General features: G+C 50.5%; 2 protein-coding genes across 2 annotated transcripts; both read left to right on the forward strand.

Annotated features, from left to right (window-relative positions):
• Positions 1-99: 99 nt before the first annotated feature.
• LOC139311697 (zinc finger protein 708-like) lies at positions 100-5951 on the forward strand. The gene is made up of 5 exons (XM_070936172.1): positions 100-1553; positions 1752-1887; positions 2013-2065; positions 2702-2828; positions 3539-5951. Exons 1-5 carry the CDS (start codon positions 324-326, stop codon positions 5161-5163), a joined length of 3171 nt encoding a protein of 1056 aa, XP_070792273.1. The 5' UTR covers positions 100-323; the 3' UTR covers positions 5164-5951.
• An 11022-nt stretch (positions 5952-16973) lies between these two features.
• On the forward strand, positions 16974-24412 carry LOC139311710 (H-2 class II histocompatibility antigen, E-S beta chain-like). Its single transcript, XM_070936195.1, is given in 8 exon segments — positions 16974-17071; positions 17073-17104; positions 17107-17229; positions 18596-18886; positions 22316-22597; positions 22745-22858; positions 23095-23118; positions 23916-24412. Coding segments are annotated over 8 exon segments (978 nt in total). The 3' UTR covers positions 23930-24412.
• The last annotated feature ends 786 nt before the right edge of the window (positions 24413-25198 follow it).

Consider the following 25198-nt stretch of genomic DNA (forward strand, 5'->3'; position numbering starts at 1 on the left):
GTTTGCCGTGCGCGATCTCGCGGCCGGAGTGGTTTCGGGGGAGGGGGGAGGGGCGCGCAGCAGTATTGGCGATGGCGGCGGCGGCGGCGGCGGCGGAGGTTTCCCCGGAGCGGCTGGCCGAGGTGGAGGCTCTGCTGGCGCAGCGGGTCTCGGAGCCTGTGCGGGCGCGGTGGCGCTGGGAGGTCAACCTGGGCAAGCCGAACCTCCAGCGGTTCCGGGCGCAGCTGAGCGAGGCCCGGCGAGGCAGGGACGCCCTGCTGGCCCGGGACGCGGCGCTCTCGGAGGCGGAGCAGCAGCGGCTCCAGGGCTTCTTGAGGCTGGAGATGGCGCTGCTCCGCTGGTTCCAGGCGCGCGGGGAGCGCGAGGTAGCCCGGCGGGCCCGGCGGAGGAAGCCTGGCGTCGGTACGAGTGGAGCGGCCGCGCCTGACGCGGGAGGCGAAGGATCTGCGGCGGCGCCGGCCCTGGCGAAGGAGGAGGCGCCGATCGAGGACAAAGAGTCGCCGAGCCCGCCGATGCCGGCCGAGCCAGCAGCTGCAGCGACGACTTCGGTGGAGAAGGTGGCGGCTCTGCGGGAGGCTCTGCTGGGCGTGGTGGTGGAGCTGGAGGCGGCCGAGGGCCGGGGGCGGCCGGTGCGCGCTGCGCGGAAGCTGGAGGTGGCCCTGGCGGCGTTCTTGGACGACCGGCTTTGGGAGAGCCTGCGGGAGTTGGGCCGGGCGGTACGGAAGGAAGGGCGCGCCCGGGCTCGGCAGCTGCTGGCCCTGCGGGAGGCCCTGGAGGAAGAAGGCTGGGCCGAGAGCTCTGAGGCGCTGCGGAGGGAGCTGGAGGGGCTGCGGACTGGCCTGAGGGAGGCGACGCTGGAAGGACTGCAGCCGATGCTGGAAAAGGCGGAGGCGCTGCTGCGGAAGACGGACTGCTGGGAGGTGGCCTGCCTGGAGAAGGGTTTGTGGGCCGGCCCACTGGAGGAGGCCGAGGAAGCCAGGAGAGAAGCCAAAGCCTTTCGCCAGACCCTCCAGCAGGTGCCGCTGGGGCAAGGTGAGGCGGCCCTCCGTAGAGCTGGCCAGGAGGCACCTGTGAAGGAGGCCCATCTCCTGTGGGAGAAAGCGGCGGCCCTGGAGACACAGGCGCTGGCCTTCTGGTCGGATACGCTGAAGCAGGCAGAGGATCTGCTGGCCCGGGTGGATTCCCTGAGGAGCGCCCTGCAGAACTCCTCCCTGAAGGAAGCCCTCTGGGAGAAGGTGGAGGAGCTGCGGGATGCTTTGCGGGAAACCACCAGGGAGAAGGTTGGCCTCCTGCCCCTGGACATGTGGGGCAAGAACCCGCGGGAGATGTGCAGCCGTCTCCATCAGCTCTGCCGGGATTGGCTGCAGCCAGAGAAGAAGACCAAGGCGCAAATGCTGGACCTGGTGATCCTGGAGCAGCTGCTGGCCGTGCTTCCTGCAGAGATGGCCAACTGGGTGCGGGAGTGTGGTGCGGAGACCAGCGCCCAGGCGGTGGCCCTGGCCGAAGGCTTCCTGTTGAGCCAGGCAGAGAAGCAGCAGCAGGAAGAGCTGCAGGTGAGAGAACATTCTCTCCAAAGCTATGCATTAATCGAGAGTATCATTGAATTGAGCATTTTCTCCATTCTCCCCCCCTCCCTCCCAGAATATGTATTTGGGGCACTTGCTTTATTGTTCCATCTGCATCAAGGGGCAACGGAGTCTTCAGAGTTGAGAGATTTTATCAGAACCTTTATTTTTCTTTTCCGTATCCAGGTACGTCAGGTGCAGCAGTCCTTTCTGGAGACCATCCCCAGGCATCCTAAACGGAGGAAGGATCTGTCAGAGGTGTCTCAAGAGCTGCCTTTCAGGGGGATCCCTCAAGAAGATCCAAATTGGGACACCTCAGAAGGTAAAGGGAGCCTTTCCAAGGGACCTGACATTCTCAAGAAATGTCTCAATGCTCCTACATTGTCTTGAGTTTAGTTCTATGTAGGTCCCATGCAGGAAATCAAAGTATATCTTTGTTGTTTCTAGGATCGTCACCTTTTCCTGGTGGAACTGAAAGAGTGGCTGAACCTCCAGTTCAGGTAGGAGAGAAACATTTAGGAGATCACTTGAAGTCCTCTCTCCCTCTGGGACTCAACAGCGTTACTGCTCTTTAAAGCAGCCTGAAATGGCATGTGGCAGAATTTATTAAGAGATCCCTTTCAAGTCATGCTCTTATCAACTGGCACAGGGATCCAAGAGTAGTACACAATCCTGGGGGTGGTTGGTGGCTGAAGGGTGTTCCCTCCCTCTTTCTAACTCTTTAATCTTGTCTTTTTTTGTATGGATTGCATAGTTATCTGTAAACTGCCCATATTCACTTTAATAGTAAAGTTTTATAATTTGGGTTAATAAATCATACCAGACAAATAATCAGAAAATAATACTGTAATCCAGGAGCTATTAAAAAAATCATCCCCCTCCACCATCCAACACTGGCAGGACAAGCTACTGTATAAAAACAGAGAGAAAACCTCAGACTCGTGTTGATGAGCCAGGTAATGAAATGATTGCTATCAAACCACCAAGCTCAGCTCAACATCAAACTACGTATATTCTTTTCTCTTAGACAATAAAGACCCAATCTTTACTTGGGGAATTTGTTGAACAAAGAGTATGAGTTGCAAAGCCATCCTGGACTACTAATGGAGAAAAGTTTTTTTTCTTTTCTTTCCCAGGGTCTTGTATCTTTTGAGGAGGTGGCTGTGTGTTTCTCCAAGGAAGAGTGGACTCAGCTGGATCCCCGCCAAAAAGCCCTCCATGGGGAAGTCATGAGGGAGAACCTGAGGAATGTGGCCTCTGTGGGTAAGGGCACAGGCATGTAGAAAAGGCATTTTGTAGAACCTGCTCTTTGGCATAAACCCAACCATACCTCCTATCTGGGAGAAGGAGAAGATCCATTCTACAAAAATTCTCCTCTACCGGTTCCAAGACACTTTACACTGAAGTACAGAGTAGTTGAGGGACAGTGGTGGCGGCAGAGACAGGGCTATAAAGGGGACGGGCTACAGCCTCCCTTTGTTGACTAATTGAAACTAATCCTTGTGATTGGACAGAGCAAACTGGATGCAGCAAATCATATGCCTAGTGAAGTCAGGCGTAATTGAGGTTATGGGGCTGGACTAGATGGACATAGTGTTTTTAATAGATCAAAGGAATACTTTTTTCTAGGGGGTTACTACAGGGGTGTCAAACTCATGGCGTCACAGCAGCGTCCCATGACGTATCGGGACTTTTCCCCCCTTCACTATTCTGGGCATGGGCGTGGAGGGCCGGGAGTTTGACAGCCCTGGGTTACTGTCTTTGCTGTGCAGAGCTTTACTTGCCACTCAGGATCTTTTCTTGACTGATAAATTTGATAAGCTTTAAGTCAGATTTTTTTATGTAGGTCAGAATAGCCTATAAAAATATTACAGAGGTTTTGGGGACTTGCAGAATTGGGATTCTCAATCATGTTTTTGATGATTTTTTTTCCTTCTGTTAGTTTAAACACACACTTTTCTTTTTCTCCGAAGATACTGTTGGGCAAGAGAACACGTGCTATAGGCAAATATTAGAAGCTCTCAGACGCAAAGAAGGAAGAGACCAAACGGAACTAAAAAGTCATGAGAGAAACCAGTCAAAGTATGGAAGCAGAAAGTTTTCTGCTTTTCAGTGTGATGAATTTCAAGACAGAGCAGCCCTGCACCTTTCCAAAGGAAAAAGGACAAAGTGTTTTGGGAAAAGTGTGAAAACATTCAGAGAAAAATTAGATTTAAATGAACACAATCAAACCCCCACTAAAGAAGAAGAGGATCAGAACAGGGAAGGTGAAAAAAGTTACAGCTGGACTTTCATTCTTTCTTTGCGTGATAGAATCAACATGGGGGAGAAACCCTACAAATGTAGGGAGTGTGGGAAGAACTTCAGGAGCAGCAGCCAGGTTACTTCCCATAGGAGGATCCACACAGGGGAGAAACCCTATAAATGCCTGGAGTGTGGGAAGAGCTTCAGCTGGAGCAATGACCTGACTTGCCATAAAAGGATCCACACGGGGGAAAAACTTTATAAGTGCTCTGAATGTGGGAGGAGCTTCAGGAGGAACAGTCAGCTTGCTTACCATAAAAGACTCCATGCGGGAGAAAAACCGTACAAGTGCATGGAGTGTGGGAAGAACTTCCTATGGAGCTACCAGCTCACTTCCCACAAAATGATCCACACAGGAGAGAAACCCTATAAATGTCTGGAGTGTGGGAAGAGCTTCAGGAGGAGCAGCGAACTGACTTCCCACAGAAGGATCCACACCGGGGAGAGGCCTTATAAATGCCTGGAGTGCGGGAGGGATTTCAGGGGAAGCAGTGAGCTGACCTCCCACAGGAGGGTCCACACAGGAGAAAAACCTTATAAATGCATAGAATGTGGGAGGACCTTCAGAAGAAACAGCCAGCTTGCTTACCATAAAAGACTCCACTCGGGAGAGAAACTATACAATTGTATGGAGTGTGGGAAAAACTTCTTCTGGAGCTATCAGCTGGCTTCCCATAAAATGATCCACACAGGAGAGAAGCCATATAAATGCATAGAATGTGGGAAGAGCTTCAGAGGCAGCCGTGAGCTTTCTTCCCATAAAAGGATCCACACATTAGAAGAATTACACAAATGCTTGGGATGTGGAAAAGCCTTCAGGAGCAGCACTGAGCTCACTTCCCATAGGAAAATCCACCCGAGAGAGAGACCATACATATGTATGCAGTGTGGAAAAAGCTTCTCTTGGAGTTCTCAGCTTACGTCCCACAAAAGGATTCATTCCGGTGAGAATCCATATAAATGCGTAGAGTGTGGGAAAAGTTTCGGGGAAAATAGTGAACTTACTTCCCATAAAACGATCCACTTAGGCGAGAGACCGTATAAATGTATGAAATGTGGAAAGAGCTTCAGAAGGAACAGCCAGCTTACCTGCCATAGGAGAATCCACACAGGGGAAAAGCCATTTAAGTGTGCAGAGTGTGGAAAAAGCTTCCGTCAAAGCAGCCACCTCCTTTCCCATAAAAACATCCATACAGGAGAGAAACCATATCAATGCATGGAATGTGGGAAGACCTTCAAGAGGAGCAGTGAACTCATGTCCCATAAAAGGATCCACATGGGGGAGAAGCCATAGGAATGAGTGGACGTTTAGCAAGAGCGGCACTCTTGCTTCACATAAAGGATTCAGACATACACGTGTGGATTGCAGGGAGAGCTTCAGTGAAGCAGGCAGCTTCCCTCCCATGCAAACATCCCCTCTAGTGGGATTGCCTAGACTAGACTTACCTGGTTCTTTTTATGCACACCTTGTCTTCTTGGTATCAACAACAAAATCTGAGTCATGAATCCTGGCTGCCCTAAACCTGATTTTTGCCAAAACCTGAAACCTACAGTCACAAGAGAGAATGAATTTACTGGGTGGGGGAAGATTTCTAACAATAGGGGTGGGCAGTTTATATAAGAGGAATCGGCTTTGAATGGGCTTTTGCCATATTAATGTGTCAACACTGTTGCACCCCCCCAAAAAATAATAATAATACAGTGATTTAGTTTATGCTTTGTGTTTATGATGTTCTCAATCTCAGTTGTTTTGACACCCAACATACAGAATTCAGGTAATCCTCAATTTATGACCACACCTGGGATCAGAATTTCCATTGCTAAGCAAGGCAGTTGTTAAATGTTGTGCCCAATTTTACAACTTTTTTTTGCCACCCCCCCCCAAAAAAAACCACAACTGCAGTTGTTGAGTGAAATGTGATTTTTAAGTGAATCCTGGCTTCCCCCATTATCTTCGCTTGTCAGAAGCTGGTGAACTGATGTCCCCAGGATACTGTAGCTGCCATGAATACTTGCTGCTTGCCAAGTGCCCAGAGTTTGATTCTGTGACTATGAGGATGCTGATGACTCCAAATATGAGGACCAGTGTTGTAAATCACATTTTTTCAGTGCCCTTATAACTTTAAACCATTGATAAACAAACGATTATACATTGAGGACTATCTGCATGAGAAACAAGCAGTGTGAACTTAATATTCTAATACAGAAAGGCAAATAAGTTGGTCACTGGCATCACTAAAACTTGGTGGGATGACAACTATGATTGGCATATAGTTTTGAAAGACAGCAATTTAGGAAATAATGTTAGCAAAAGTGAATCTTGCACTGTACATTGAAGGAATATGCTTGCTCCAGGGGTAGGTTCTACTTCACTACCAGTTCGCAACGGGAGTGTGCATCTCTGTGCATGCTCAGAAGCTTCTGCATATACGCAGATCGTATTTGATGGCATCCGGGTGGGTGGGCGGAGCCTCGTGCCGCCGTTACTACCGGTTCACAAGAACCGAACCGGTAGCAACCCACCACTGGCCTGCACACAGGTTCACTGATGAAAACGTGAATTCTGTTTTATTTTTATTTTTATTTTGAATTTGTATACCGCCCTTCTCCCTGAGGACTCAGGGCGGTGAACAGCCAAGTAAAAACATCAAATACAAATATTAAAATACAGTTAAAAATATATATATAAATTTGGCCCCATTAATTGGGCCCCATTAAATGTTAAAGAGTGGGCAAAAGTAAAATCAAAGAAATGGAAGTGATCATAATTCTCAATAGACCATCTGGGAGGCAGAATATCTGGGCAAGGACTTCTGGTGTCAGGTCTCCAAAGTTTATAAGAGGCACCTCATAGCAATTGAGATGATTTCAGCCACTCTGACATCTGGTGGAATTCTAATTCTGTTGAGAGTCAGAAGGTTCCTCCTCTCTGGTTGACGATTTCAGAAAAGGGATAAAGGGATCTCTCAGTCCAATGCTTACCAATAGAGGGACAACTAGAAGTGAAGATGGATGGATCTTGGGGGGAAGCGACCATATTTCCCTTGAGTTTTTGATACCAAGAGAAGGAGGAATGGAAAAGAACCAGTGTTTTCACGCTGAGCTTCAGAAGAGTGGATTAGATCCAAGGCCATGAACAAGGGAAGGTCAGGAAATTCTGCAGAAGAATATATTGAAGGCACAACAGAAGGAGATGTGGTAGACCTTCAAAGATGCTCAGCTTTCTATAAATGCTGGAAGGAAAAAGGAGAGAAATCTATGTTCAAACTGAAGGAGTGGGATTGTTCCTGTACGTAAAGAAAAGTGTGTGCTCTGGAGCAGTGGTCACCAACTGGTGGTCCATGGACCACTGATATGGTCCGTGAGAAAATTTTGGTGGGTCTGCAGAAAATTTATCTGCATTGTTTATATTGCACTAAATCGGGGGTCCTCAAATTACGGCCCATGGGCTGGATACATGCAATGAATGCTTGTGTTGCTGCAGAGTCTCCCCCTTTTTGTGCGGGTCGTAAGAGGGCAGAAATTCTGACTTGGGGTCTGCTTCAGCCTCTAGATAGTGGCTTTGGAGTGAAGGCTGGAGGGGAGTGCCACTGGTGATGAAGAGCCAGAGGGCCATGTTCCAGTGGGACTGCATCATGGCCTGGAACTGGCTGACCATCTCAGCCTGCTGAGCCTCCGTGTGCCGGTAACTGGCCTCACACTCCCGCAGGTCTTCCCTCTGCTTGGAAAGCCTATGCTCATAATCCTCAGTGAGGTGCTTCTGCTGAGCCGCCTCGGTCAGATCCAATTTGAATTGAGCCAGGTGTTTTGCCAACTCTCATGGTGGCTGCTTAGCTCCAACAACTGCTTCCTGTTGGGGCAGTAAGGAGCCTGGGCAGGCAGGCAAAGAGGGGCTGGGAGGAGAGGGATGAGAAGTGCCCAGCGAAGTGCCCCTCAACGTGAGTGACATTGAGTTGACCACACCTACCCAGTCACATGACCACCTAGCCATGCCCATCCAGCCGGTCATTAGGCAGATCATATTAGTGATCCATGGGATTTAAAATTATGAAGTTAATGGTCCCTGAGGTCCGAAAGGTTGGTGAGGCTTGCTCTGGAGCAAGGAATCTGGAAAGGATCTTCTTTAAGGAGCGCATAGGGTACAGGCCAGGGTGGGAGAACACTTTTTACTTAAGAGTGTTCCCATTTTGAAGCAGCAGCAACAACACACACAGAGCCAGAATTTCTTTCCCTTCCTCATACAATGCACTGTCCAGTAGAAGCTCTGGTCACAAACGCTTCCGACCACAACCCAATTGGGTTCTGACCAAAAAAATTCACAATTTTTTTTCCTGTGGTTGATTTCCTCTTCGGTGCCTTTTTTATTTGTAAGCACCAAATATCCAAAATTAGGTTCGGGTGACGACCAAATCGGGTTGCAAACAGCTACGGAATGAATTTGGTCGTGACCAGAGGTTCTACTGTACCCAGATTTTAGCCAATATTATTGTCTTTGCTTTGGGATAAATATTTTGTAGTAGTTGCATTTTCTGTTGTTACTTGCGTAGGGCAGGAATAATTGGGCAAGAAATTCATTATAATTTTTTTCTTATAACTTGTAAATGAACAACCCACCAAGTAAACAAGTTTTGGGAGGAGTTTATTTATTAGTCCAATTTATTTATTAGTCCAATTTATATGCCGCCCTTCTCTGTAGACTCAGGGCGGCTTACAATGCATTATAGCAATAGCCTGCATACTTTTGTATATACCTGCTTATTAGGACTTTCGGGGGCCCCCTAAACTACATTGGGATGTAGTTACATTGGGATGCTGTGGATGATGCCTGTGATGGATCAGCAAAAAGGATGAAGAACCAGAAAGAGCCTTAAGCTCCAATTGTCGCTCAGATCTCCGGCGTGGCTGGTCTTCCTGGCTCTCTTAAGATCGGCACCATCCAGTGACTACGTCATCCAAGAGCCCATGAGAAGAGGGACGCGGGCTCCCCTTTTCTCGTCCACTGGCGCCCCACTCCACGCCGGATCGGTGGGGGGAGAGCAAAAGGAAGCCCACACGTCCCTCCAGGGCTGGCATGAAACCCCCCCTTGAGCTGCACCTCCCCCCCCAGCCTGTAGGGACCCCCCCCTCCCACTTTCTCTGCGCTCGGAACTATCTTCTCTTGTGGATGAAGTCAAGGGAGATTCTGCCCGGAGACCGATGACGCTGCTGAAGGGAGAATTCTCATTGATCCTCCCGCTTTTCTGGGCCCTCCCAATACTCTGGGGGGGGAGGAAGAAAAACGCTTCCTCCCCCCCAGTTCAGACCCCTCGATTCTGCCTCGCCCCACTTCGCCCAGAGGGACGAAGGGGGATTGCCGTCTCCCATCGTTGTGATTGTGGTGGGGAGGGGGTCGTGGGAAGGCAGCCGAATGAGATGAGACGCAGTCGGACCCCCCCCCGCCCCCTCCCCCCCCGTGACTTGGTGGGAGTGGGAGCTTCCGGGCCCCGAATTGGACCTGAATACGGAGCCTCCGAAGTTTCCTGCATCGAAAGAGGAAGGCGTTGGATAGCGAAAGCGAAAGAGGAAACTGGGACCTTTTCAGACCTGAATCCCCAAATGCCACCAAAAATATAAGAAAAAAGAACTTCTGCAGCTTCAAAAACTTCAGTCCCCCCCCCTCCCCCGTAAAAGTCAGGCAGGATTTGAGCCTCGATCCCTTCTAGGGGAACCTCTGGATTTGGGGAGGAGACCAAGACCCCCCCCCACCCCATAATCCCCCATTGCCCAATTAGGATCTGGGTGGGGAGAGCCACAGGGCGGATGAAGGAGGGGTGGGAAGTTCTCAGTTGCTCCCCTCAATTGGCTCCCCAAATTTATCCCTATTGTGAAGGAGGGGTGGAGAACCTCCATTTGAGATGGTCTTTGGGGGGCTGTTTTGGGAGGGGAGAAGAGAGGCCCCCGATTCTACTCCAAATCCTAGAAGGGCTGAAGAAGAAGAAAAGTTGGGGGTAACCAGAGAAGGTGGGGGTTGAGGGGAGGGAGGGGCTGGGAGGCCCCAGTAGAATCAGTCCAGGTGCCCCCATTGTTCCCCCTCCCCATATCCCCCCCAAAAGAAGAGAGAGACGGAGGCATAAGGTATTTGTTTTGTTTATGTTTTTATGGTGCCCATCTTGTCTGAAATGGTCTGAAGGGTTTCCTGCTTGAGCAAGGGGTCGGACTAGAAGACCTCCAGGGTCCCTTCCGTTATTCTGTTCTGTGAAATCTCCCCTACAAGGTGGCTTACAGGTTATAACTGAAAACAAAATATATTAAAATACTTTAATATATGTAATATATTTTAGTATATAAATTAAAAATATAAAACTGCATAAAAGAATCACCTTCAGGCCAGAGTGTTTCTGGTGGTCTCTTCACTCCTCCCCCCATCCTTCCTGCCGCTTTTGGGGGGCACAAAGAAGCCCCCCCAGGATCCAAAGTTGCCGGCTGGAGAAGATCTGCTGGACCAGTTGAACTTCTGCCTGCCTTTCTCCACCCTGGGAGGAAGGAGGGGGGCACAGCAGGAAAGCCCCCCCCCATCTTTCGTCTCTTTTCATCCTGTCTGCGGACCCCCCAGCATGTTCCAGTCCCCCTGGGACCCCCAAAGTTCCCCTTCCTCCAGGGGGCGTCTGGCAATGAGTGTCTCACGGAAGGTGTCCCACCCCTCTCCCTTCCCACGGGGGTCCCTTCTCTTCTACCAACGGCTGGGAACGGTGGGCCCTGGAGTCCCTTCCTGACGGCCTTCCTCCTCCTCCCCACAGACCATTTCTTGCTCCAGCAGAAGGCTGAATGCCACTTCCTGAACGGGACGCAGCAGGTGCGACTCTTGGACAGGTTCATCTACGACCGGCAGGAGATCGCCCGCTTTGACAGCGACCGCGGGGAGTTTGTGGCCGTCACGGAGTTTGGGAAGAGGGATGCGGATGGATGGAACAGGAATAAGGTCTACCTGCAGTACAAGAAGGCCACTGTGAATTCCTTCTGCCGGAACAACTACGAGGTGGCCCAGAGGGGGCAGATGGTTGGCCGGAGAGGTGAGTTGGGGAGGGGATCCTGGGACCCCCTTTTCCTTTCCTTTATTAAGACTCTCCCGGGATGATTTAGTCCTTTTTTATTCTCCGCTGTCAAATTCTTCCTCCGAGCATCATTTCCAGAACTCTTCCTTTTCCTCCCAAGCTCCAAAGTCTTCTCCTGCCCAGAATCTGGAATCCCATGGATCCCACCAAGAGATCCACCCAAGTAGGATTTCATGTCCAGCAATGGGTATATAGATGCCATTTATTTATTCATCAACTTTAAAAACTCCCAGAGGGATTCTGGGGGGCAGTACAGATAAAACATCAAACCGCAAAAATAGTATATAAAAATTAAGATTTAAAAGGCAAAGATGATTAAAATTCAGTGGCAAAAATTAATTAAAAGATTAATTGATTAATTAAAGGGGGGGTTCAGGGCTCTGACCAGCCCCATTGCTGCCTCCTCTTTTCTGCCCCCTTCCCCAAACAAAGCCCCAGAGCCCCATTTGGACCCCGTTCCAGAAGGCCAGGATGTGGGGGGGCTCCCTTCCCCTCTGAGGCCTTTGGGATTTGAGGATAAAAACTGAACTTCCAAAGGCCTGGAAAAGGGAATCCATAAAAGCAAATTGTTGTGTCCTTTTCTGCAGGTTTCAGTTCTTTCTATTCTTTATTCTGAGTCATTTGCACTCCAGCAGCTTTTAAATCCAATAAGTAAGTAAGTAAGTAAGTCAGTCAGTAAGTAAAATAAATAAATAAATAAATAAATAAATAAATAAATAAATAAATAAATAAATAAAATTAAATGAACAAATAAATCAGAATTAAATAATTAAATTAATTAATTAATTAATTTAAAAATAAAATAAATAAATAATTAACTATATAATAAAGTAATGAACTAAATTAATAAACTAAATAATAATAGAATAAATAATAAACTAAATAATAACATAATAAATAAACCATAAAATAAATGCAAACAAACAAACAAATCCAGATAGAATTTATAATCACAATTCAATGCTTAAACCAAGATCCTGGTCTGGCATTTCCTCTGCCTTGAGCAGAAGTTGATTCAGAGGCTGAGAATTTTCATTCAGCCAATTTTGGGGGTCCGGGAGAAAAGCCCCCCTTGAAGCCCCCTTTTTGGTCACAGACTCAGCTTCCCCTGCAGCCAATTCGCTTCCCTCTTCCTACCTGGGGTGGCTCCTGATTTGGGGGGAGAGTCCAAAAACCCCACAAACCTTAAAACTGAATTTGGGGTCATAAGAAACACACTTCAGCCCTGAAGCCAGGAATTGTTTAATTCTCTCTTCCAGATTCCTTGCAAAATTACCTAGATTTGTTTTTGTAATTTACATTCTCTGTGTAATAATAATTTTTTATATTTCTCTTAACTGATGGGGTTTCAGAGGCCAAACATTGTGCAAATCAAAGATTTCAGCTGCATTTTTTGCAATTCGGCTTTTCGAGGGAAATTTTATTCCTTTGGAAACTGAAAAATCTTTCAAGCATCCTCACTTAAGAATTGCTTAAGTCTGAGGTTCCCATTGGGAGCCCAGGAGGTTCTCCAGAAATAATGTGTGGCCACAGAATGAAATAAGATTCAATGAAATAAATATGAATTCAATGAAATAAATATGAAATGAAATTCAATATAGAGAAAAGTAAAGTCCTACACTTAGGCAAGAAAAAACAAAAGTACACATATAAACTGGGGGAAACCAGGCTTAAGAGCAGTGACTGTGAGAGGGATCTTGGAGTCTTAGTGGGCAACCAGCTAAATAGGAGCCAGCCTTGTGCAGCAGCAGCAGCTAAAAAAGCCAACACAATCCTAAACTGCATTAACAGAGGGATACAATCAAGATCAAGTGATGGTACTAATACCACTCTATAAAGCCTTAGTAAGGCCACACCTAGAGTCCTGCATCCAGTTTTGGTCACCACACCATAAAAAAGAGGTTGAGACTCTAGAAAAAGTGCAGAGAAGAGCAACCAAGAGGATTAGGGGACTGGAGGCTCAAACATATGAAGAACGGTTACAAGAACTGGCCATAGCTAGTCTAATGAAGAGAAGGACCAGGGGAGACATGATAGCTGTCTTCCCAGTTGAGGGGCTGCCACAGAGAGGAAGGGGTCAAGCTGTTTTACAAAGAACCCGAAGGCCAAACAAGGAATAATGGATGGAAACTGACCAAGGAGAGATTCACATAGAACATAGAAATGAGGAGGAACTTTCTGACAGAACAATTAACCAATGGAACAGAAGTGGCCTTCGGAAGTTGTGGGAGCTTCATCACTTGAGACTTTCAAGAAGAGATTGGATTGCCATTGGTCAGAAACTGTGTAGGGCAGTGATGGCTAACCTTTTTGCCATCACGTGCCAGGAAGGGGGGCATGGGGGAGGTTCGCCCATGCGCGTGCCCACATCCATAATTCTATGCGCCCCACCCCATGCATGCGTGCATGCCCCCCCTCCCCCCCCGCTCCTGGCACATGATGACCCGGTAGGTTGCTTTGAGCAACTTCAAGCCTCGGAGTTTGATTTCGTTGGGGGTGTTACTTGGAACCATGACATTAACCCGAATCTGCCTTAAAGCAGCTTCCTCAAATCCTGGGGAGCTGTTCGGGGTCCTGAGCCCCAAGCGCCGACCCAACCCCAGGCAACGCGAAGACTCAGGGAAGATGGAGGAGGAAAAGAAGCCTATGGAGGTAGCAGCAGGCACAGGTTCAGCAGCGGTTCCTGAGGCCCTTTACTCTCCTTCCCCGGGAATGATGGAAGTGATAAAGGCAGCGGAGACTACTCACCAACTGGGTGTCCGGCCTAAGGAGCAACTGCTGAAGCAGAACTGGCAGCACAAGGCGAAGCCAGTGAAGCCTATTTGAGGAGCGATGTGGAAACCGCCATGGGAACAATCACAGTCACTGCGCCGCCGGCACTCCCAAGAATGGGGACTGCTGCCGCCGTCACGCAGCCAATCCCTAGCTGGTCTGCCAGAGCAGTTGAGCCGACTCAGAGTAAGTGGGACACCCCACCTGGCCGGCACCCGACTGCAGGAGTGGACTTTGGCACCATCAATGTTTGCCTTCCCGAGCCAGGGGCCAGCACCACACTGGACCAAAGCGGCAATGACTTTCCACTCAGCCCTAAGTCGCTCAATTCCCAACCTAATGCCCTAGATAAGCCCCGCCGTGGATCCCCGCCACTTGGGACAAAGCCCCTTCCCAGCCAACCATTCCAGCCATGGAGTTCTTGTCCAACCGCCAGGGGCTTGGAGCCTGCCAGCCTCACAGCTGCCGCCTGGGATGGGGTTCCCACCTGAGAGCCAAAACCCTCCCGGGTGGGCCTACTATCCAGGCCAGGGGTGGGTGCAGTGTCAGTGGACTCCTGCCCTGATGCCGCCGAACATGCAGTTTCCACAGCAAGCTGTCCAGCCGCAACCCCAAGCCGCGATCCCACAGCAAGTGCCAGTAAACCCACAGCAAGCCCCGGCTCAGCAGCCTGCGGCTGCCGTGGCACCTCCCCCTTCTGAGCGACCTTCAATGGGACCCCGGGGAAACTGGCATACTTTCTGAACCAGGTCTGGGCCTACATTGATCAATATGGGAACTGATACCCCTCCGATCGAGACTTAATCTCAGCCATCGCCGAAGGCATGAACGAGAGAGAAGCATTGGAGTGGCTAGCCGAGCTTCACAATGAGGGGGCACCAGAGCTAGAGGACATGGATGATTTCATCCAGCTGATGAGGTTGCAGTTCAGCAACGTCGCCCAACAAGTGGAAGCAGAGTCCCAAATCACTGCGCTGAGACAAGCTGGGAGGCCCGCCAAAGAGCTGGTGTGGGAGTTCCAGAGACTGGCAGGGAAACTACGAGACTGGCTGGAGCGACTAATGGTCCACACCTTCAAGGAAGCCCTGGATCTGGACCTGAGGTAGGCCTGTAACATAAGGGAAATGCCAACCCAAATACAAGCATGGTATGAGAATGCGGTGGCCCTGGATCTGGACCTCCACCCTCCGAAGAAGCCGGCTGCTGAGAAGCTAGCCAAACGGCCCTTTGGGTGATGAGCGCAGCTGAAGAAGCCCGCAGAGCTGCCACCCACAAGACCTGGGACCATCAAGTGCTACCGGTGTGGTCAACAGGGCCATTAGGCATCGGAATGATTGGCTCCAGAGCCCCTGCCCCAGGCGAAGTCCCCTACCGGGGGGGGGGGGGGGGGGCTAAAAAAACCCTGCGGAAACCACCGGACAAGGGACGGAGTGCCAAGCAAGTAGCGGAGAGCCCTGTCCAGCCTGCAGAATTGGAAGGGAGCCCGACCGAGGGGGGGGTGTCCCCCTCCCCCTCTCAGGGGGAAAGCAGCGGCGAGGACGACCCGATGGTGAGTGGAACCATCCACCCCTTTGCCCTCAAAATCACCTTAACGGCCCCTGAGACCGGAGCCCAGGGTGAAGCGGAGGCAGTCATAGACATAGGCTGCTCACGATGCCTAATTAGCACCCACATAGTTAAGCAGCTAGGCCTACGCACTTGCCCCCTACAACAGCCCATTGGCTTCGAGCAGGTAGACTGCTCACTAATTGGCGGGACCCCGGCCACCAGACTCATAGAGCTCATCAAGTTAGAGCTGGGACACCACAAGGAGCTCCTCCAGTTCATAGTCGCTCCCAAAATGACAGACCCCATAATTTTGGGGCTCTCATGGCTTGATAAGTGGGGACCCACAATCTCCTGGGATGGCAGCCACAGAAAAATAGTTATTGGACTGGGCCTGTTGTCACTGACAGTGCTCAGGGCTGGACTCAGACTTCTCTTCTTCCGAGGTGGGTAAAAGGAGGAGCCAGATTGTTGGGGGGAGAGGCTGACTCTGTCAAGTGCTTAGAGAGGGCTGTAAAAGCAGCGTATAAAGCGGTGTATAAGTCGAAGGGCTGAGGCTCTCTAGGGAAGATCCTGAGGGCCAAGGCGAGGGGGGTTTCCTGCCTGTTTCTAGGCCCTGCCAGTTGGTGTCTTTCCCTCCTGGATGGAGCCTCGATTGGAGTTCTTGTTTCCTGCCTTCCTCTTTGTCTGGTGCTGATCCCTGCTTATCTGTTGGCTCTTGGAGGGGAGGCGGGTCTTTTTCTTCCCTTCCTAGCTTTATTCCTGTTCCACAGCCAAAATAGACAAATCTCATCAGGATCTACACAATCAGATGGCACAATTTCTTCCACAATGTAACTTTATATATTTTTCTGCTGAAAGTAGAGATTGTTGTGCATTATGGGAGAAGATGTGGATGTTCTCCGAGGAAAGGAGCGGGAAGCGGAGGAGAAACGGCCGAACTTCATTCCGGGATCTTCATCTGGGGCTGCTTTGCAAGGAAAAGGGGGATTCCGACTCACAGAAAGAAAGAAGCATTTGGGGTTCAGAGGTGGAGAATTGGAAGGAGCTGGTTTGTCCAGATGTTCTGAACAACAGAGACACGTGTTTCAAGGAAGGGAAATGTAATTTTCTCTTGTAAAGTCAAGGTATCCCTATGGAAATTCCCTCGTGAAGGGGAGGGGGGGCTGGGGAGAGGATCCTGCTGGATTAGGAGGGATTCCTGCAGATCCCCGCCGCCTCTTCCTGCATGGATTGTCAGCTGAGGGTTTTCCTGTCTTCCCTTCAGATTGGGGTGAGTGTGTGATCCCCAAGTCCTGGCTGGCTGTGGGGCTTCCTCCTTCCATACTGAGCGGGGGGGGGAGCCCGAAGGACCCCTTGAGCTCTGGATCCATTTTGCCCTTCTGGAGTCTCAGCTGATCCAGTTTAGGCTCCTTCTGGGCACTGTGGGAACTAAAAGGGCATCTAGTCCGCCCCTCCAGTCCAGGCGCACAGAAAAAGGGAGACTGGTTGAGAATCGTGTGTGTGTGTGTGTGTGTGTGTGTGTGTGTGTGTGTGTGTGTGTGTGCAAAAAGAAGTCCACATTCACCTCCGGAACTGGCATAAAACACCCCCTAGAATACTGAAGGGATTCCACCCACCACTTTCTCCGCTTCTCTCTCTGCTCGCAACTATCTTCTCTTGCGACGAAGTCAAGGGAGGCTCTGCCCGGAGACCGATGACGCTGCAGAAGGGAGAGTTCCCATTAGTCCTCCTGCTCTTTCTGGACACTCCCAAGTCCGAAATTGGAAGAAAACTCCTCCCCCCCTCAATCCAGACCCTCCGATTCTGCCTCTGGGGCTGGGAGCGTCTTTCTCTTCTCTTTGGGGGCGCTTGTGGGGCAGCCTCCATGGCTTTGGCTGGGCTCCCCCTGATGCTGTTGGTGGGGGCGCTGGCCCGGATCCCCGGAAGCGAAGGGGGGAAGGAGACCCCCGGTAAGGAGGGGGCTGGGCGGCGGACGAGGCGGTTGGGGGAGGAGGGGGTTGTGGAGAAAGACCCCTGGAGGGGGAAAGAAAGCTGCTGGGACTCCAGAGCCTGCAACAGCCTCAATCTCTGCGTGGTCTCCTCCCCCCACCCCAGGAGGACGGAGAGGGACCTCTTCCCCAATTGTAGCGGAGATGGGGATCTCAATTGGGCCCCTCTCTCACCCACCCACCCCCAGTGTCTGGGTCGGAGTCGGCTGGAGTCGGCTGAATCGAAGGAGGAAGGGAAGGAAAAGCAAAAGTGAAAGAGGGAAACTCAGGCATTTTCAGCCCTGAATCCACAAAAGGAAAAAGAGGCATTTGAGCAAAAGTCTTTTGGCTTCTTCAGAAACTTAACTTTTTCTTCTGAATCTCAGATTTGGGACTTTGAAGGTCAGGCAAGAGGGGGGCTTCCGTCCCTTCTGGGGAACCCTCCAAATTTGGGGAGGAGACCCAGAACCCCCCCCCCCTAATCCGCCATTGCTCATTTGGGACCTGGAGGGGAGGAGAAGCTGAGAGAGGAGGATATTGGTGAGGGGGGCTGGAGACCCTCCCTGTGAGATGCTCTTGGGGGGGCTGCAGGGGGTCTTTTTGGGGAGGGCAAACTAAGCACATGCTTAGGGCACCAGGCCCAAAGGGGGAACCACAAAGTTGAAAAATAAAAAAAAAAATGAAGATTTGTAAAAAAAAGAAAAAAAAAGAAAGAATCTTGGGGCACCAGTCCTTAGGGCACCAGTGAGCCTTAATCCACCACTGGGGGAGGGGGAGGGGAAACAGGTGGGATCCCCGAGAATCCTCCAAAGGGAGGGAGTTGGGCTGAAGATTCGGGGGAAGAAGAAAAGGTGGGGGGACCCAGGGAAGGTGGGGGTTTAAGGGCTGGGAGAGCCCGGGAGAGTCGGTCTAGATGTCCTCATTGTGGCCCCTCCACATATTCCCTTCCAAAGGAAGAGAGAGTGGGGGGTATGGACGTTACTTTCCCTCCTGCCCCCCCCCCTAATTCCTGCCCCTTTAGATCCAACGTTTCTTGCAGAGATTGAATCAGATTGCTGGACCAGTTGAGCTTCTGCCTGCCTTTTCCCACCCTGGGAGGATGGAGGAGGCTCTTCCCCTCCCCCTCTTTCTTCCCTCCCCACTCCAGACCCCCCAGCGAGTCTGCCTTCCTCTCTGGGACTGAGAGAGTTCCCACTCCCTCCTCCAGGGGGCGTCTTCTGCCAGTACCTCCAACGAAGGTCCCCTGCAACTCCCCCTTCCCACATGGGTCCCTTCTCCTCTCCCAGCGGCTGGGAACGATGGGCCCTGGAGTCCCTTCTGACGGCCTTCCTCCTCCCCCTCCACGCAGCCCATTTCCTGCACCAGGTGAAGTGCGAGTGCCACTTCCTCAACGGGACGCAGCGGCTGCAGTTCCTGGCCAGGTGGTTCTATGACCGGCAGGAGTTCGTGCGCTTCGACAGCGACCGCGGGGAGTTCGTGGCCGTCACTTCGTTGGGGCAGCCGGATGCGGACAAGTGGAACAGGGATAAATTCACCCTGCAGAGTGCAAAAGCTGACGTGGATCGCTTCTGCCGGCACAACTACGGGGTGTACAACTATGAGGCGTCCAAGAGGGAGGAGCGCCTGATTGGCCGGAGAGGTGAGTCTGGGGGGGGAGCTCTTCCCTGGGAGGGGGATGCCAGGACCTCCCCCCTCATTTCATTTCACTCATTAGGATCCTCCCGGATGGAGGTTTTACTCCTCATTTATTATTTATTTATTCTGCACTCGCAGATGGACAAAATCTTCTTCCCAGGCTCCAAACTCTCCTCCTGTCTGGAATCTGGGATCCCTTCGATCCATTTCCCCCCCCCCCACAAGAAAATCCATCCAGATAGGTTTTTTGTGCGGGAGGGGAATCCAACAAGCTCTCTCTCTCTTGCTCAATGCAGGCTGTCCTCCACTTAACAACAGTTCATTTAGTGACTGTTCAAAGTTACAACGGCACTGAAAAAAACAGCATGACTGTTTTTCACACTTACGACTGTTGCAGCCTCCCCAGGGTCACGTGATCCAAATTCAGATGTTTGCAAACTGACTCATACTCCTGACAGTCGCAGCATCCTGGGGTCAAGTGATTCCCTTTTGCGACCTTCCCATAAGCAAAGTCCATGGGGAAACCAGATTCACTTAACAACCGTGTTACTCATTTAACAACTGCAGTGATTCACTTAATGACTGTGGCAAGAAAGGTCGTAACATGGGGCAACATTCATTGAACAAACGTCTCATTTAGCAACAGAAATCTTGGACTCAATTGTGGTCCTAAGTCGAGGCCTCCCTGTATCTACATATATATTTCTCTCTATCCCTGATTCATTTCTATCTTATTCAGGAACCTCCCGTCTCCCTCCCTCTTCCCACCCAGAAGCCCCTCCCTCTTTTCCTCTGCTCCAGAAATGCTGTTTTTGGCACTTTGGGATAAAAAAAATGTGGTTTTGTACCAAAATTTAAAAAAAGAATTAGTGGAGTCTCTTTCGCCTGTTCTCCCCTTTATATGGGTTTTTTCCTTCTTTTTCTCTGGCCACCAAGAGAGGCTCCCAACCTTCCCTGAACTCTCCCCAGAATCAATTCAGCCTCCATTTCTCTGGGAAAACTTATATCTGAGTCTTGTTTCTTGTTCAATGGACTGCAACAAAGGAGCATCAACTTCCCATCCTTTGCTAATATTTTTATCCAAAATCCAAAATAAGCATCAAATCTATGGGTGCCTGATCAGAAATAAAAAGTAGATCTGTGTCCTATTTTACTACATTAGGCATCAAGCTCGATATCAAAAAGAAATCTTGAATGACATGATGTGGGGCAGCTAAAATGTACTTTGTCCTCCTGCTGTTTTAAATCAAGAGGTATTTAATAGACAAATAAATTGGATTCCTGGATGGGCCGAGGGAGAAAGTTGTGTCCCTTGGGAGGTATTTAAAAGGAAAAAAAATACCTTTTTCTGATCCAGTTAAAATCTCCAGCAACTTCCATCTGGCCAAATAGGAACCCCAAAATCTTCACACGGCAGTCTTGTAAATAAAGAGGTTTCGGATGGGCTATAAAAATAAACATGGAAAAATACCAAATTGCAGCTTTAAAATCTGATCCTTCCATTTTCTTGCTAAAAGACATTTTCTCATCCAAAATTTGCATTTCCTGTTAAAAAAAAAAGGCCATTTTCAGTTTGTAAAGCCTCTGCCTTCTTTTAGCAATTCCACAAAGGCCTTTAATGTCCCAAGAGGCAAATGGGATTTTCCTGGAAAATAAAAACAACTCACACCTGAAATGTTGCTATTTGTCTGTGTGGAAACCTGACCAGATCCCAGGTTGGAATTACAAATAACCATTTAAAAATGGGTTCTTCTTAAGCATCATAGAATTTACTGTTAATAAGAAAATCCCTCAAGAGAAAAACAAAATGGTTAGCAAAGGACTCTGGGCTGGAATGGATCTATTGTCAACTCCCTTGGGGGGCTCATCCAGACTAAACCCCCCCCCCCCATTAATCCATCCAAGAGTTGTGCCAGTTGGAGCATTTGCTGAAGGAGGAGATCAAGATCCAAGATCCCCTCTGGATCCCTTCCCCACTCCCTGCCCCCCTCATCCAGGGCAGAAGCTTCCCTGAGGGAGTCAGAGGGACCCCTCCCCACCTCCTTCCCCAGGAATGGCCGGTTCCTGCGGCTGGGAAGGAGGCCGGCTGGGTGCAGGCAGAGCCTGGTCTCGGGTGGGTCTCCCTCTGAATCCCCCCAAAGCCCCCCCAGGAAGGAAACTTGAGAGAGATCATGAGATCCCTCAAAACCTCTTCCATCCTTCCTGCTCTGAAGGGGGGATTCAGGGTCTCTCATCTTCAGTGGGGGAGAAACTTTTCCTTCAGGGGATTCTGGCAGTTATGGGGAGCAAAGGGCTGCCCCCCCCCCATTGGGCTCCTTTGCCCTTTCCTTCAAAATGCCTCTTTCTGTTGAGGCTGCCTAAAATTGGGGGGTTTTGCAGCCACATCACATTTTGCACTTTTTCCCCTGAAATCTTTTGCTGATTTTTTTGTGTATCTTGTGGATCCTAAAGGGAGAAAAGGGAAAGTGGAAGGATAAATTTTCTCTCTCCAAATAAAACTTTTTGAAAAGTGATTGAAACACCAAAGAAAATTAGGACAAAGATCCTCTTCTCTTCTCTTCTCTTCTCTTCTCTTCTCTTCTCTTCTCTTCTCTTCTCTTCTCTTCTCTTCTCTTCTCTTCTCTTCTCTTCTCTTCTCTCCTCTCCTCTCCTCTCCTCTCCTCTCCTCCCCTCCCCTCCCCTCCTCTCGCTTTCTCTTTCTCTTTCTCTTTCTCTTTCTCTTTCTCTTTCTCTTTCTCTTTCTCTTTCTCTTTCTCTTTCTCTTTCTTTCTTTCTCTTGGCAAGCTTGGTTGATCACCTTCAGGGCTGCCCAGAGGCATTTGGCTCCGTCCTCTCTCCTCTCCTCTATAACCTCCGCATGAAGCCGCTGGGTGAGGCCATCCGTCACCAGGGCTGGAGGTCTCCTCCGTCTGCTGATGTGATAAGGTTTCATCTCCACCTCTGGGGACCCAGGAGATGCTGAGGCTGCCCCCTCGAGGGTCCTGGAGGCTGTGGGGGGAGGGGCTGAAAGGGGGATTAGGGGCTTCGGCTGAACCCTGGAAAGGCCAAAGGGCTTTGGGTGTTGGGAGCCCCAAGATGGGGGACTTTAACCAACTTCCTTCTGGGTGGAGCTGCATTGTCCCAGAGACCCAGTTGGCAATTCTGGAGACTCTCCTGGACTCCCGGAGAGCAGGTGGCAGTCACGGCTAGGAGAGAGTCTGTAAGACTTTGGGTTAGTTGTGGCCACTTTGGGAAATAAATTTAATAAATAACTAAGTTTACTAAGCAACAAACAAATAAATGTTGTGTTATTAGACCTAATTAAAAATCTGGTTTCATTTTCAACGAGATCCCAAGAATCATCCGACTCGTGCTGCGTCTGTCCTTCCCGTCTTCTGCATCGTTTCTTTCCTGTTGTGTCTCTCATGTGGCTCCTTCTCCTCCTTCCCTCCAGCCAAGCCCACCGTCTCCATCTCCCCCACCAAGACGGAGCCCTCTTCCCCCAACACCATCCTCCTCTGCACCGCGACCGGCTTTTACCCCATGGAGATCGAGGTTGAGTGGCTGAAGAACGGGCGGCCGGAGGAGGAGGGCGTGGCCTTTGGGGAGGAGCTCCAGAACGGAGACTGGACCTATCAGCTCCAGGTGATGCTGGAGACCCAGCCCCAACGGGGGGATGTCTACACTTGCAAGGTGGGGCATGCCAGCCTGGAGGCCCCCATCACCGTCCAGTGGGGTAAGCCCCTCCCCTCCTAGTCTGTGGACCCCATCCTGCCCTGAGAAAGGGGAGAGACTCACCCTATGGGGAGAGCTGGAATGGACCCTCCTGGGGGAAGGTGGGCCTGATCCTCCTGCTCAGGTGAGGCTCCTTCTCCTTCCCCAGAGCCCCGTTCCTCCAGCTCTGCCAGGAGCAAACTCTGGACGGGGATCATGGGGGCCGTGATAGGAGTGGCCTTCCTGGCTGTGGGGCTCTTCTCCTACCTGAAGAGCAAGAAAGGTGAGTCTGGGGGGCTGGAGGGGAGGTTGTGGGGAGGGGACCCTCTGGGGGAGGCCTCTCCTCAAGCTTAGCAGGTGGCCAAGAGGGGCCCCTTGGGGAATATTTTTGGCAGCTTCTGTTGTTTGAGGGGCTATAAGTGAAGATAATGCAACCTATTATGGGCTATCAATGGGGAGGGGTCCCGCTGAGTCCTCCAGCCCACGAAGGGTCCTGATTGGGTCTTTTTCTCCTTCCAGCAACTCCCATCCAACCTCCTGCAGGTGAGTTTCTCCTCTTCCCCCTCATCTCAACCTCTCCTAAGAGTTTTAGGTGGCCTTTAAAAATTCCTTAATTGTTCCTTTTTTAAAAAAAAACTTGCCTGAACAAAACTTCCTTGTTGTGGATAGAGCAGTTTTTTGGATTTTGGGCAATGTTTCTTTACAGAGATCTGAAAAAGTATTGCAATCAAAAAGAAAAGCACACAAAAATGCTAAAATCTTGCCCAGAATTTTTCCTTGTTTTGGGAAATTGCAAAAGGGAAGGGAAGGGAAGGGAAGGGAAGGGAAGGGAAGGTGGGGGCCATTCCTTCCCATTCCTCCCTTGGGGAGGGAGCACCCCAGGTTTAAATTCCCCCATGCATTTTGTAAGCACCCCACCCATTCTGTTAGGCTCACTGTGGAGGGGGGTTCCTGAGGGTATCCAGGCATGAGGAAAATTCCACTCCTGTGGCTGTTTCAAAAGGGGTGAAATGCTCCCAGTTCAGACCAGATCGCCCAATCCAGTAGGGATGGTGGCGGGTGGTTTGGAGAACTGGTAGCAAAAATCCCTGCGGCTCCCTCCCCACCATGCCCAGCTGAGCCGCACGATCAACAGAGGCTTTTTTTTTAACTTTTAAAAGCATTTTTCCTACAACCTCTTCCGCCAATAAAATGCTTTTAAAAGTAAAAAAAAAAGCCTCTGATGATCGTGCGGCTCAGCTGGGCATGGTGGGGAGGAATGAAATGGAAGAAGAATATATTATTTACAGGAAAAGTTTCTCTTTATATTCTGATTTTCTTCCCCATCTCTTTTTCTACAGCACTCATGAATTAATCCTGCTCTCCGATGCAAAAGCATATTTTTTATTTAACAGCTGATGACTCTTTGTCCTCTTTGCAACCTGTGAGAAATGGAGGCTGAAGGTGGCAGTTTGGGGGGAGGAGGAGAATGGCAGCCTGGACCTTTTCCTGCTGAGACACATATATACACCCCAGCTTCCTTTCAGGGCCTCTCTTTCTTCTAAGGGAGGGGTGGAGACCATCTAGACTGTCCCCAGGGATGCTAGGTGGACCTGTCACTCCAGACCCCTCAACTCTCCTGGCTTTGAACCCACAGCAGCTTCATCCACATTATTCTTCCTCCCACTCACTTCCCTTCCCTTCGCTTTGCTATGAAAGAATAAACTTCAGATGTAAGAAAACCCTGGAATCCTCCCTTCCTCTTCCTCTTCCTCCTCTTCCTTTTTGCTGCCCCCGCAGGAGGCTCCTCCCTCCGCTGCCTCTGGATCCACCATCCAGGCTACTTTGGGTCCGAAGCCAGAACTGGTTCAGGAGGAGGGTGGGCAGATCCAGGGAGGCGAAGGGGCAGGACCCCCCTTTCTGCTCAGAGGCCCCTTGCTCTGCTTCCCCTCAAGCCCCCTTTGGAGGAGCAGAAGGGCAGCAGGCACAGTCCTCCCTGAGCATTTGTGGGGAGCCATTGGGGGGCACCCGAGACTCCCCTCCATTCACCCAGCCATTTCAGCCATTTCCCTCCTTCACAACTGGAGGGTCCTGCCCCACTTTGGCACCCAATGGCTCCCTCCCTCTTTGGGGCCCAGATTCCAATGGTATAGAGTCTCCTGCTCGATGGTATAAATGGTGTAGGCCTGAGCAGGAGGTTGGACTAGATGACCTCCAAGGAATCCATCTGTAGCTGTTATTGGTGTAGAAGACATTGCCATGGAGGGGAAGACCTGCTCTCTGGGAAAAAGGGGGGGGGAATTCAATGGGGCAGCCCTGAGTGGAAGACCCCTCCCTTCTCCCCATCACCTCTAGATGCCCCTAGACAGCCCTCCAACTGAGCCTCGCCCCCTCCAGAGGTCATCCAGACTGACTCTGCAGGACTCCAGTGGCCTCCATCACCAAGGCAGAATTTCCCCCTCCCCTTCATCATCTGGGGTCTTGGGGCCACCAGGGGAAAAACAGGTCGGAGTGTGATTGTAGGAATTGTCTGAAATTGCCTGAGAAGATTTGGGCTCCTTTGAGCAATGCCTCCCCTTGCAAGACAGTGTGCAAGAACCTGGAGAAGGAACAACACCAAATGTACCAATGGCAGAGGGGTGAA

This window comes from Pituophis catenifer, unplaced genomic scaffold (assembly GCF_029215685.1).
Source record: "Pituophis catenifer annectens isolate HBS135680 unplaced genomic scaffold, rPitCat1.0.hap2 SCAF_2, whole genome shotgun sequence".
Classification (NCBI taxonomy): Eukaryota; Metazoa; Chordata; class Lepidosauria; order Squamata; family Colubridae; genus Pituophis; species Pituophis catenifer.

What these genes read in the sequence shown, in the direction of transcription:
- LOC139311697 (XM_070936172.1), top strand. Translation starts at nt 324, where the DNA reads ATGGCGCTGCTCCGCTGGTTCCAGGCGCGCGGGGAGCGCGAGGTAGCC. An exon ending in AAATTGGGACACCTCAGAAG is followed by an intron (nt 1,888 to 2,012) that starts GTAAAGGGAGCC and finishes TGTTGTTTCTAG; the next exon opens with GATCGTCACCTTTTCCTGGT. An exon ending in TGGCTGAACCTCCAGTTCAG is followed by an intron (nt 2,066 to 2,701) that starts GTAGGAGAGAAA and finishes TTTCTTTCCCAG; the next exon opens with GGTCTTGTATCTTTTGAGGA.